Raw genomic sequence first — 13,779 nt, forward strand, 5'->3', positions numbered from 1 at the left:
CCAGAAAGGAGTCTCACTCACTTTACTTCTTGCTATAGTACTGTGATGCTTTTGGCTCGAGCTTCTGAAACTTATCCAGAATAAGGCAGAGCAGGGCTTTGGTCTCTAGAATGATCTGTTTTCATAAGTTCCTTTCCAAAGAGCTAAGTTGGAAAAACTAGATGTAGAAGACCATCTCTTCTTAATAAAAATCCAAACTACTATTTCGATGGGCTTTCTTATTAGGTTCCTTAGTCAAGAAATGATTTAGGCCTATTTTATGATGCATGAAAATCAGCAATTAAATGTCCTTGTATGTATAAATGCATTATAAATCAAAACACAAAAAAATTTCCAAAGTCTAAAAGTTTATTGCCAGAACAGCAAACTTCATAAAGACACCTTTTTAAAGCACATGGAAAATGACAAGCCAAATAAACAGAAAACCTTGGCTAACAAAAAGCAAAGATCACTGCTATTGTGGACATAGTCAAAGTAATACCAAACCAAACAAGTGTATTCAAGATTATATGGGTGATACAATCTATGTTCTCAAACTAAAGGGAACTTGGGACAAAATACTCAGAGTGGGGAGGGGCCAGTTTTCTCCTAATGCAGAAAGTGGAACTATTTAGGTAAGAGACAACATAAGGACTAAGACACCAGTAGTCAGTGTAACTTCTTATATCTCTAGACATAGAAATTGAACCTTATAGGCCAAGAAAAGTTACTGAGAATTGATCAAAACACAGAAGAAATAAACTCCAAATTCAGTGTGTGCTATCCTTACAAATGACTATCTCTTCTCATTCACTATATGGAAGGACATTAGTTGATCCAAAAGCTACAGAGCTAAATGAGCCTTTACTACTAGAATTTTATTGCAGCTGCGTTTTAAGCATGGAAAGCTCTACGACTATACTGCAAGCACCAGGTTTTCTTTGTTAAGATAAAGTAGAAATTCATACAAATTATTCTAAAGTATGGCAACTACTTCTGACCACTAGTACCCAATGGAGCTACTGCTAAATGAATAGGAATAGGAGTAAGAAGAATTCCCCGTCGCATCGAAGCTTCCTCTCCGTGACCCGCTGCGGGAACCAGAGCGGGAGCCGGAACGAGATCCGGACCTCGAACCAGAGCGGGAGCCTGGGGCCGACATGTTATAGGGGCTAGGCAAACCCTTAGAGGACACGGAGGCGGCTTCCAGAAGGCGCAGCCCAGTGATGTCTTCCACCATGGAGCGATTCATGGCATCCTTGTAGGAGATCTTTAACTTGGTTTTGGGGCAGGTGAGGATTTTGGCATAGCTGCTGATGTCCTGCAACCTCTGAGCTGCACGGCCATCGATGAAACCTTTGCGGATGGCTTCTTCGGTGCTGATCCTCCCATGCACTTCCGGGTCAACCAGGCCTCCGGTGAGGAACTGGAACTCCAGGAAGCGCTGGCCTGCCTCATAGGGCAGCCATTTTTCTTTCACTGCCTCTGCTGCTGACATCTTTTTCTTTCCTTTCACACCTTCAAAGCCAATGAAGGCCTTCTGGGCAGGCTTCAGCCTGGTGGCCATGTCTTGGTCAATGAGACCCTGGGAGACAGCATCTTGAAGGGACAGCTTCTGACCGGTGGTAGGATGGATGATGCCACCTGTGCAGGCCTGAGCCTCCAGAAGCCTCTGACCAGTGATGCTATCCACGATACCCCGCTCTATACCTTCAGTAATTGAGATTTTCTCCAGGTTTTCTGTGTCAAAGATGGCCGCAATGGGGCTTGACTCTTCCAGAGGGTCAGACAGAGAGCTGCTTCGGATGGTTAAATTTCTGACACTGGATATGGTGGAAATCTTACTCATGGATTCATGTCGGGAGCTGCTAAAAACATCATCGTTGACATTCCCGCCCAAGCCGCTGCTGTTGCCAACGCCATTTTTCAAGGAGATCATGTCAGCAAACTGTGTGAGGCTAAGGCTGCCTGATCGGTATTGATCGAAGAACTTCCTGTCAACGAGGCCCTTGTCAATCGCATCTTGAATGTCATACTGACTGCCCGTCTTCCTGTCTACTAGGACCACCCTGGTGGAGCCATCCGATCCCGTGATAGTTATTTCTTCCCATTCACACTCTTGTTCACATAGCTCTTTGAAGGTTTCATAATCAATAAGGCCTTTCTTGTAGGCCTCCTGAACTGACATCTCCTTATTGGTTTCCGGGTCAACTATGACCACCCTCCGCTTTCTGAGGGTGTTCTTCTGTGAAGTCTGCACCTGTTTCTTCTTTTCTTTCAGAGGCAGCAGGCAGAGCCCCGTTTCCTCGTCTTTGATGCATCTTTCTTTCAGTTGCAGATAGGTGAGGTTTTCTTCAGTGTTTGGATCAAAAAAGCCTTTGGTGTCATCACTTGGGTCTGAGAGGATTTCGCTAAGCTCCTCGTTAAAATAACCCCTCTTGTACGCCATGTCGACCGGTAGCCGGTGGCTCTCTTTTGGATCAATGATCCCGCCCGTTGCGATCTGCGCCTCCAGTAAGCGAATGCCGTGGCCCTTTTCGATGAGTTCCTTATTCATTGCTTGGAATAAGGAGATGATGTTTCCGGTCTCAGGATCGTTGTAGCCAGTGACGGCTCGTTCTGCAGACAGGAGCTTCTCTTTGAACTCAATGCCCACCAGACCTCTCTTGTAGGCTTCCTCCACAGGTAACCTTAAATTGCTGACTGGATCCACTATAAAGCCAGTGGCTGCTTGGGCTTCCAGCAACTCCAGAGCTGTACCGGGTCGAACTAAGCCAATTTTCATAGCCTCATAGATACCAAGCTTCTGCTTAGTGGTCTCATTATAGATGCCTGCTATGCAGCTGGAACCCTGGAGAAAGTCCTTAATTCTCTCGCCAACCTCGTCATAAGAAATCTGACCGGATTCCAGTTCATTTACAGTGGACGGTCTCAATATGCCAGAATCAACCAATTCGGTGACGGTCACAGGTTGTCTGATTCCTTGGAAGGACATGCTCCTCTTCTGGACTGACAGCAGGAGCAGACCGGTGTGGGGTTCGATCCTGCACCTTTCTCTCAGCTGCATGTAGCTAACCTTCTTCTTGGTGATTGGGTCCACGAAGTTCTTCTGACTATCTCGGGGATCATTCAAGGAGCGATACAAATCTCTATCAATCAGCCCACGGGCCAGGGCGACATCTTTTGGCAAAAAGACACTGTTAACTGGATCAACTACGCCTCCTGAAGCAAGCTGGGCTTCCAGAAGGCGCATTCCGGTCTCTCGGTCAATCAAATTCTTCTTGATGGCTTCTGAAACAGACACGGTCTTGCCTGAAAACGGGTCATCAAAACCAGTGATGGCCTTCTCCGCTGTGTAGATCTGTTGGCGGTCATCGAAGTCAATGAGGTCGCGAGCTATGGCATTGTCCACAGTGAGCTTCTCATTCCGATGGGGATCAATGACACCGCCCGTGGCTGCCTGGGCTTCCAGAAGCATGACTGTGGATTCTGGGGTGATGAATTTTTTTCTCTTGGCCTCCACCAACGAGTATTTTTCCTTGGGAGAAGCAGAAGCACCAGCGATGGCCCCTGCACCCCGCAGGAAAGGCTGGATCTCCGAAGCCACCTCCTCCACTGACTTCTTCCCCTTCAGCAACTTGTCCAGTGTCGTCTTGTCGATCAGCTGGCACTCATAGAGCTGCATTGCAGTCACCTTCTTCCTCAGCCCGTCAAAAACCAGCTTGGAGGAATCCACGGTCCACTCGTACTCGGTCTGCGTCTCCCGATGGGACCCATAGGGGCGCTGCCTGAGTTTGTCGATCTCCTTCTGAAGCCTGCAGCGTTCTGTTTCCAGCTGCGACTGAGTCTCCCTAGTGGAATCCTCCAGCTTCCTCCTGCACCTCTCTTCAATCCTCTTGATCTCCGCCTGGAGTCTCTCGATCTCACTCCTGAGACTGTTCTTCTCCCTCTCGCTCTTCTCTCTTTCTGACTCTATCTTCCTAATGGCCTCCTCCTTGCGGGAGTACTGAGTTTTCCACTGGTTCAGGTCGTTCTGGATCTGTTGCTTCTCGCACTCCAGGCGCTGTTTGACCCGGCTCTCTGCCTCCAGCGTTGCCTTGGCGCGGTTCAGCTCGTCCTCCAGACGCTGCAGCCTGGCCTTGTCTTGCTCCAGGACTTTAATCTTCACCAACAGGCTCTCTCTCTCTTGAACGACTTGAGTGCACTGACTCTTCGACTCCTGAATCCTATTAGATGCCTAGAATTCAAAAAAAAAGAAAGAAAGAAATGGGAAAAAAATATTTAGATGCTAACATATGATCAATGTAATTTAACCTCCTTTCCTATATATGTATTTTAAACATAATCTCATTTTCCCCTGTCTGCATTTTCCCTACACATACTGTTAATTTGCTACCTGACACATTACTGGAAAAATTATGAAAATGTCGATTGCCAGTTTGGTGAATGGCTTCATACTTACTGTTTCGTGTTCCTTTTCCATAGACATAATTAGAAGTTGTAGGCCTGCCTTACTTTTAACAGTAACGACTGTTTGAAAAAAGAAGAGCAATTTTCTTCCAGGTTAGCATCTCGGCTATACCTACATCAGCTGGCAAACTGTACTGACACATTTAGCAAAGCAATACAAATATATACAAATACACACCCCCCCAGCCCCACACAAATATTGTCTATAGAAGTCAAATATATTAGAAGTTATTTTTAAATTAGGGCTTGTTAGAAGACATCAAACGGAAACAAATATTAGGCTCATAATCAAAAGACAACAGGGTAATGCATGCAGAAAAGACATCTAAGTGAGGTGGAAATTTAAAATTACGTGAGAAATAATCAATTTGGCTGAGGACAAAAATTGAATTAAAGATGACGTACAGTAGGACCACTGGATAAGGACCACCTTGTATTTTAGTAGGTTAAAATGTCGATGTTGGGAACTGAACCCAGGACCTTGTACAAGCTAAAGTGCATGATCTTGCACTCACTGGAAGCGCCAGCCAAGAGCAGAACATTTGTGGGAAGTATCTTAGATGTTTTTCTGATGCTAAAGTTTTTAAAGTTTTAGTAGGGCCAAGCACGGGTTTCCAACAGAGCGGCATTCAATGCAGGACAGAAGAGTGAATGGAAATGAAATTATCTTAAAGCCATGGTACAGCTCTGATGAGTAATAAGTTCATGAGCAGTTAAAAAGAAGAGAAATTAGGCGTTCTGGAAGCAGCGAGACAACAGTCCAGATTAGGTCTGGAGTCAGTTACGGGAGAACAGTGAAGCGTTGATCAAATATTTGTGAATACCTCTAAAGCCTGCTTTTGGAATTTCTCAATTTCCTGTCTCAAATTTTCCCTCTCTCTCTGTAAATCATTAATCAGCCCCTGCAGTTCCAGGGTCCGATTGTTGCTCATCTGCAGCTGGCTCCTTAGCTCGGAAATGGTTGCGTTTTTATCGCTGTCCGCTTCACTCCGGCCCCTCCGCAGGTCGTCGTATTCCAGCCTCAGGTTCCGCAGCTCTTCCTCCAGCATCAGGTGCTCCTTGGTCAGGTTCTCGGTGAGCGACTGTAACCTTTCGATCTCGATTTTGCTCTCATTGAGGCTCCTGCTTTTGTCTTCTATGGCCTTCTGGAAATGCTCATTCCTCAAGTGAGCCTGCTTGACGTTCTCCTGTTCCTGTACCAGCTGCCGCCGAAGGGCCTCTACATCCAAGGAGAGCCTCCTCAGCTCCTCCTGGGTCCTCTGCTTCTCCCTCACGTGGCCATCCAGCACATCCCTCTGCTGCCTGAGGTCATCCTCGCTCCGTTTCTTAACAATGGACGCCTGCTCCAGCTGCTGGGTCAGGCTGGTGATCTTGCCGGCTTGCTCCTTCAGGGACCGCCTCATGGCCTCCAGCTCCTCCTCCAGCATCTTCCTCTTGGAGGACTCGTCCGAGGCGGTTCTCTTCAGCCTACTCAGCTCCTCTTCCGCTTTCTGCTTCTGCAGCTGCAGGTCCTTCAGGGAGCTCTGGATCCTCATGATGTCCTGATCCCTCACTGTCCTCTCCTGGGACACCCTCTCATAGTCAATCCGCAGGCGCGTCAACTCCTGTTCCTGGCCCTTCAGTTTACTCATGGCCTCCGTGGCGTTGTTGTTGGCTTTTTGCAGGTCATACTGGACTCTCTGCAACTTGGAGTTCTCTTCCTCCAGGCACTTCCTCTCACTGGTTTCTTTGTCTACCAGCTGTTTGAGCCTCTCGATCTCCTTGTTTTTATCTTGGATGGTCTTGGCAGCGTCATCGAGGGACTGTTTGTACCTCATGCTCTCTTCAGATCGCATCTGAGTGACCTGCCGGAGCTCCATCTCCAGCTGCTGTTTCCTCTGCGACATCTCTGAGCCAGTGGCCTTTTGCTGCTGAACATTTTCTTCAACCCTCCTGAGGTTCTCGGTGGTCTGGGCTAGAGTGTTCTTCAGCCTCTTGACCTCCTCAGACAAGCTCCTGTTTTCTCGGGTGAGATTGTCTATCTGAGCTCGGTAGCCGCTGGTGTCCTCCTCCTTTTGCATGGTCAGCTGGTGGATGGTGGTCTTGGTGATGTTGATCTCAGTCTCGAACTGGTTTTTTAGGCTAATGATCTCCTCATCGTAACTGTTTCTTACCTTACTCAGTTCATTTTCGTATTCCCAGCGACGCTTGGCCTCCTCCTGATACTCAGCCTTGAGTCTTTCGATCTCTTTATTTTTGTCCTGAATTGTCTTGGCAGCCTCCTCCAGGGACTGCTTGTGCCTGGCGTTGTCCTCGGAGCGCTGCTGGATGACCTGTTTCAGTTCAATCTCCAGGTGCTGCTTCTTCTGCATGATTTCCGAGCCACAGGCTTTCTGCTGAAGGACGTTTTCCTCAGCCCGCCTCCGCTGCTCTGAGGCCTGCAAGATGCTGTCGTTGAGCCTGACTATCTCGTCCTTGAGATCTCGGTTCTCCTGGGAGAGTCTGCTCAGCTGGTTCCTGAGGTTCTTGGAATCGTCTTCCTTCTGCATGGATATCTCCTTGATGGTGGTCTTGGTGATGTTAATCTCTGTTTCATACTTGTTCCTTAAATTACTCATCTCCTCATTATAGTGGTTTCTTACCTTTGCCAGCTCATTTTCATACTCTCTCTTCCGGGCGCCCTCTTCCTGCAGCAGAACCCTCAACCTCTCTATCTCGTACTCCTTCTCCTTGATGGCTTTCTCGGACTCCAGCTTCTGCCAGCCAAGGCTCTCCTTCTCGCACTGCCTTGCCTTCTGCAGCTGGTCGTAGTCGTTCTTCTGTTGGTCGAACCTGTCCTCCACGGTCTTTCTCCTGCGCTTCTCGTCTTCAATCTCGTAAGTGAGCCGCGTGATCTTCTCGTTAAGCTCCTTGATCTGACCGTAGCACTTGTCTAGGTTCTGCTTGGCTGACTTTCCATCCAGCTCGGCCTGCCTCTTCAGCTCCTCCAGGCTCACAAGCTTGGCTTTGAACTGGGAACACTCCGCCTGGTATTTTTGCAAATTCTGATCCAGGAACTTATTCTTATTGCAATTTTCCGAGTTGGCATCCCGGGCCAGCCTTAGCTCCTCTTCCAAAACTTCTATCTTGGTATTCTTTAGCTGTGGATAAAAACAAATCAGAAAACGTGTTGAAAAGAAAGCACTTTGGACCACAGGAAAGAAACAACACCTTTTCACTTCAGAGCCATGTTTATTACACACACACACACACACACACTGATATCAGATAAAAACTACCAGAAATCAATAGAAGACCCTTTACCCCTCCCACAAAGCTTCCATTGACTGGTCACATGATCTTAGGGAATGATATTTTAACTTTGAACTCCAGTATCCTCATTTTTTAAAATGAAATAATGTCCCCCGTGATCAAAAGCTTATGATTAATTATGCATGGTGGCACCTCCTGTAATCCTACACTTTACAGGCAGAGACAGGAATATTATCAATTTGAGGCCAGCCTAGTTTTTGTTTTGTTTCATTTTGTTTGGTTTGGTCTCATTAAAAAAAAGAAAGTGTTTGATTCAATCCATCATATGGCATTTATTCAAAGATATAGAGTAAATATCCATATGAATGAATACTATTCTCTTTTTTGGCTTTATTTTTGGTTTTTTGGTTTTTTTTTTTTTCGAGAAATACTATTCTCAAAAAGAGAGAATAAACTGAATAATTACTTGACATTAAAGACAAAAATTCAGTTAGTCTATGGTGAGCTTATCTGAAATTTTATATAAATAAAGCAAATTCCATATAAAGGAAGCACTAAATTAAACCCTCAGGTTTTGACAAGGTAAAGTAATCACAGTTTGGCAAATACTACCTAAGTCTACTTGCAGCAGCCGCTCAAGAGCACAGTGCTGGGCCCAGACTCAAACTGCACTAAACCACCCAGAGGAAATGCAGTTTGACCAAACTGTGTTATAATGATGCAGAGATAACAAGGTTCTACCCTATTTTTTTCTTTAAAAAAAAAAAAATTCAAGGAAATGAATTACCTTTAGATCTTCCAAACTCTTCAGCATCTCACTTAAGAATCTGTAGTAGTCTCCAGACCTTGTAAGCAGTTCAATGTACCTCGCATGAATGTCTGCAGCCTTGGGGAAAGAGAAAAAAAAATCTACGTATATTACATTTTTTAAAAGTTCTGTACAAGTTGAATAATTTTGCCGTCTTAAAATAATAAAACAGTGGTATTGTAAGATAAACAGTAAATTCCCATCTATTAGTTATGCTGGACACAGAATCTAGAAATCCAGCAAAACAAAGGACCAGAGCCACCTGTGTTCCGTCCTCACCACTCCAGTTGACCTTCTCTGACATCTGTGGGGAAAGCTGTCTTTTAGAAATCTATTATATAACTTTCACTTCCTGGGAGTCTACCTCACCAAATACAGCAAGCCCAGTCCAGTGTATAAACGACACACTCAGACTTCCGCCGAGGATTTCCTAAAGTGGGTCATGTCTACTGACTCACAGCAAAGGGAGACTGCAATCAGCCCTGAATCTCAGTGGACGCTCTGTACCAGAGGTGTATTGCAGCACAGTAGGAGAGACAGGCAGGAAACAGGGCAAAGACATTGAGAGATAATGTGTTGGCTTATGATGGTCGACATTGAGCTAAGTAATGACTTACTGCATACCTCTTGCAGAATCACTCCAGACGGGGACTGAACCATTGTCCTCTTAATAGGTATGTTGAGTAGAGTCTCCAGCCCGGAGGTGTATGATGCCAGCTGGAGCTCATAATCCTGCAGAAGAACAGGGTTGAAGAGAAGCATGGTGGTTATTCAAACCCAGGATCCTGCCTGCTAGGCAAATACTCTATCCTGAAGCTACATACTCCAGTCCTTAGAAAACTTGTCTTTGCTTGTTTTTGTTTTTTGAGACAAAGTCTCACACTGTTCCTGAATGGTCTAGAACTCACTGCCTGGTCCAGGCTGGCCTTGAATTCACAGCAATCCTCCTGCTTCAGTCCTTAGCAGTTATAATTCCACAGATTTATATCATCAAATTATTTTGAAAAATCTCTCACAAAGGCCCTTAACAATGATCAGTTAATATTGTTATCGAATGAAACATGTTCCTTTTATGCCCAGAATACCAACCTAACGAGCCCTTTCCACAGGGATATGAATTGAACAGAACCCAAACTCTTGTCATTTAGAAGTGTCAGCCTTGGGGATGGAGAAATGGCTTAGCTAGTTAAGAGCACTAGCTGTTCTTCCAAAGGAACCTGGTTCGATTCCCAGCACCCACATGGCAGCTCACAACTGTCTGTAACTCCAGTTCTAAGGGATCTGATATTCTCACACAATCATACACGCAGGCAGAACACCAATGCACCAAAAATAAATATAAGTAAATTATTTTTAAAAAGAAGTGTGAGCCTTGAATGGCTGAGCTATCTCTCCAGCCTGAATTCAATGAATACCAAGCTTACACAGGTTCTTCAGGACAGAATATAGATAATTACTACCTTTAATAAGTTTATAGTCTTTAAAGCAAAACAACAAAGTAATTAATAATATTCTTGATGAAAGTTTTTAAGTCCTTACAACATTTTTTTAAGTCTTTAAAATATGTCTTTTACAGTGTATGTATGAGGAGGTCAGTTTTCTCCTATCATTGTGTTCTAGGGATCAATCTCAGGAAGTCAGACCTAGTAATGAGCACCCTCGCCTAAGTGCACCCTCAGGCCAACCATCACCAGCCATCCTTTTTTAACTCCTTGGTATTTTCATAGATGAATACAGTGAATTTAGATTCTATCATGCCAACATTCTTAATGGAACCAATATACCTTAATTGAGTTTGCGCAAAGTTCAGCGATTTTATGTACTTCTTCTGATTTATCTCGTTTGCCAGATATTTCATTGTGCAGGTTCTAGACAAAATAAAATATTATTTCAAATGTCAAAGCATACAAATGTGATACTTCACGTCGACGGTGGCTATTTTTTTCCCTTCAATCTATTATTATATGGACTCATGTTCAGTAATAGCTTGAGAGGAGAACTTATCTCTATTCAGACAGAAGAAGAAAGCCTCCAGTTTATTACTTATAAGTGGAGACTTACAATCAGCACTGCTGTATAGGCCCATCTCTGCTTCTTCTTTTTTTCTTTTTGAGATAGGGTCAAGGCTGGCCTTGAACTCTAGGCTCTCCTATCTCTGCCCGCACTCCCAGTTCCTAAGATTACAAGCAAGGCATGTACTCACTGTCTCCACTCTAATGCTTCCTTACTGTAACACAAAGCAACCTCTACTATCACTATTCTTCAGTTGTATTTCCTTCTAAACATTCCAGTTGCTTCTCTGTGCACCCCTTAAACATTCACAAGGTGGGTTCATAACATGAAATATTCATCATTTCAAACCAGGGGCAAATACAGCTCAAACGCAATTAATCTCAACAGGGTGTTGGAGTGACAAGCCAGGCTATACCTTCTGCTCATTCAAAAACCGCATGACTGTGTTGGAATCTCCAAACTTCATGGACTCCAAAGAGTCCTGGCGGCGTTTGGCATCATAGAGCCACTTGCAGAAGCTCTGATAGTTGTCACGATAATTCCTCAGTTGTTTGATTTGTTTCTCCAGGTCCCACAATCTACAGAAAAAAAATGTACAAAATTATTAAGACACTCATTACATATTAAAATACATAACACATTAAGTCAGCTAGCAATTCTTCTTGGTGTCTACCTAAAGGAACTGAAAACCCGCAGACACAAAAACTTATATGTGAATATTTATCAAAGCATTTTTTCATCATATCTCAAAACTAAAACCCCAAATATCCACCAACTAGGACACAATTCCAAATGAAGGAATAGTTGCCAGCAATAAAAAGAGATGAAAAAGCTGTGTGTGGCAAAACTTGGGAGGTAGGGGCCAGAAAAATCAAGAGTTTGAAGCCAATCTTGACTGCACGGGGCACTGGAAGACAGCCCAGATTACACGAGATCCTGTCCTACCACTTCCCCCATAAAAACCTAAAAAATAGACAAAATTCAACTGGTGGAAATTTAACTTAATTTTTTTAAAGACAGATTAAAAAAAAAACAAAACACTCAGATGTGATGGCACATGCCAATAATTCCAGTACTTAGGAGGCTGAGGCAGCAGGAGCTCAAGGTCCAAACCAGCCTGAGCTATAGAGCATGACCCAATAGAAGAACAAAACAAACAAAACAAAACAAAAAAATCAGGGTGGGGGTGGGGAGTAGCTCAAAGGCAGTGCAGTTGTCTAGCATGGGGAAAGTCACAGGTTCAATCCCCACTACCAAAAAAATAAATAAGATTAAATAAGTGAGACGCGCAAAGCCTGCCACAACAGACAGGGCGCCTGGAAGCTGCACACTGTGTGGAGGCCACTCACAGAAGTCTACACCCTGCGGAAGTGCGTTTGTATAAGATGTTCAGAATAGTCAAAACTAATGACAGAGCGCAGGCTGGCCAAGTACAGGCCCTGTTTTCTGACAGCGACGGCACTGGTGGGTGGGAGGACCACAGGGGAAGGAGGGCAACACACCGGAAGTCTATCTGTTTGTCTATCTTTTGCCAGCGGTCCGTCAGCTGTGTCACTTTCTCAGTGAATTTGCCCAGGTCCAGGTCATAGAGCGGGTACTGCTGTGAGGACTGGGAGTGGATCTGCTGTGCCTTCTGCAGCTCCGTCTTCATGGTGGCCAGCAGCGACTTTTTCAAGTTCAAGTCATTTTTTATTTTCTGCAAGTTAAAGGAGGAAAGGTGCACACAAATTAATCTCCTCCCCTGCCACCACCACCCCCGAGTCACTATTTATTCCTTATTTATCTACTTCTGGTGCTGGGGCAAAATACCATTCTTAGCTATATACATACTGACATATATCTTTGACTTTAAAAGAGAAAGGCCTGGAGATATAACTCAGTGTTGGAGGAGAAAGTTAATAGTCACAAGGCTCTGGATTTGATCCTCAGTATCTCCAAGATAGCAATGCCCCTGCCTCTGCCTCTCAAGTATTGGGATTACAGGCATAAACTACCACACATGGCTGAGAGGTCCTGAAGGGAAGAAATCATTCTAGCTCAGGACTTCAATGATTCCCGCTACAAATCACATCCTGTTCTTGCTAACGGGCACTGGAAAACAGAGTTCCCTGTCAACGACAGATATCAGACATGTGTGGATGATAAAAGCAAAAAGGCCCCAAAGCCCAGGAAACCCAGTTGCACATCTGGGTAAAGCACTGGCTGTGGGTGGGGTGCTGCACCCCTATGATCCCAGTAGCAGGGGGTGGAGACAAGAGGAGCTGGAGTTCTAGGCTAGCCTCAGCTATATGGTGCTTTTGAGATCTATGTGACCTACATGAGAGCCTCCCTTTAAAACAAAAGGCATGGACATTAGCCTATAATATGTCATTACCAACTTACCCATCACATCAAGAAGATCACACAAGCGTATGACACTGATATACCAGAAGAAACTAGGTACAGGGTATATGGGCTCTATCCTGTCAGCCTTCCTGTAAACCTACAATAATTCTACAAACAAATCACTCATGAAAACTTAGTGAACCTCTGTAGCAGAGGGCCAAGCTCTCCATCACTTCCCGGGGACCAGGCCACAGTTCCGACCGTTTATGTTACCTTCAGCCCGCAGCGGTAAGCCTCCACCTTATCCAGGTCCAGACAGACAGTTTCCTCCTCCGTCAGCCTCGCTTCGTAGACCTTCAGCATGTCTTCTGTTTGCAGAATGGCCTGGAGAAGAGCCCTCACGGAGCACAGGCTGCAAAGAGCAAAAGATGTGGCTAAAGTTTCCAGTAACGTCATCAGATGGTTGCTATTGGCCCTCGGTCACTTTTGGGAAACAGGGGGATGTAAAAGCAGTTGGGTGGATGTCTTTGAGGCACAAGCTCCAATAGGCCAGGCACATATAATGAACGAAATCAGGCAAGAATGAAGTTTGATGGGGTTGGGGGTGTGGTTCATTCAGAGAAGAGTCACCCTGGGCTCTGTCCCCCACACCAAAAGAAAAAACAAAAGGAAATTTGAAAGTGCCAACTATTCTTGAGCGATATTAGCAGTGCACACCTGTTTAAGTAGCCATCTGTGACCCCATTGATATTTTCCAGCTTCTGAAATAGTCCAAATATCTCATTCTGTAAATAGCAGTATTTTTCAGACCCTCGGAAGTTGGCAAGCATGTCTTTAAGCTGATTGAGAACCTCGGCCAGGGCCTGTGAGTCGTTCTGTACACTCTGTCAAGAGAGGAGGGGAGCACAGTTCACTAGCTGTGTGATGCTTTCAAAGGCAGCTTAAATCAGACA

The 13,779-nt window shown here is 44.9% G+C and overlaps 1 protein-coding gene across 2 annotated transcripts in view; it reads right to left on the minus strand.

Moving 5' to 3' along the window:
• Positions 1-330: 330 nt before the first annotated feature.
• Positions 331-13,779, minus strand: part of Dsp (desmoplakin) — a 49,406-nt gene continuing 35,957 nt past the window's right edge. The window contains exons 16-24 of one of the 2 annotated variants that reach the window (XM_052157209.1): positions 13,544-13,710; positions 13,100-13,238; positions 12,004-12,197; positions 10,917-11,079; positions 10,273-10,356; positions 9,113-9,220; positions 8,468-8,566; positions 7,071-7,568; positions 331-4,216 (exon numbers count right to left, since the gene is read on the minus strand). In XM_052157209.1, the coding sequence (XP_052013169.1) occupies positions 983-4,216; positions 7,071-7,568; positions 8,468-8,566; positions 9,113-9,220; positions 10,273-10,356; positions 10,917-11,079; positions 12,004-12,197; positions 13,100-13,238; positions 13,544-13,710 (4,686 nt within the window). In that variant the 3' untranslated portion in view covers positions 331-982. Of the gene's footprint in view, positions 4,217-5,273; positions 7,569-8,467; positions 8,567-9,112; positions 9,221-10,272; positions 10,357-10,916; positions 11,080-12,003; positions 12,198-13,099; positions 13,239-13,543; positions 13,711-13,779 lie in introns of both variants that reach the window. The other variant, XM_052157208.1, reaches the window with a different exon arrangement.

Source organism: Apodemus sylvaticus, chromosome 14 (genome assembly GCF_947179515.1).
Source record: "Apodemus sylvaticus chromosome 14, mApoSyl1.1, whole genome shotgun sequence".
Classification (NCBI taxonomy): Eukaryota; Metazoa; Chordata; class Mammalia; order Rodentia; family Muridae; genus Apodemus; species Apodemus sylvaticus.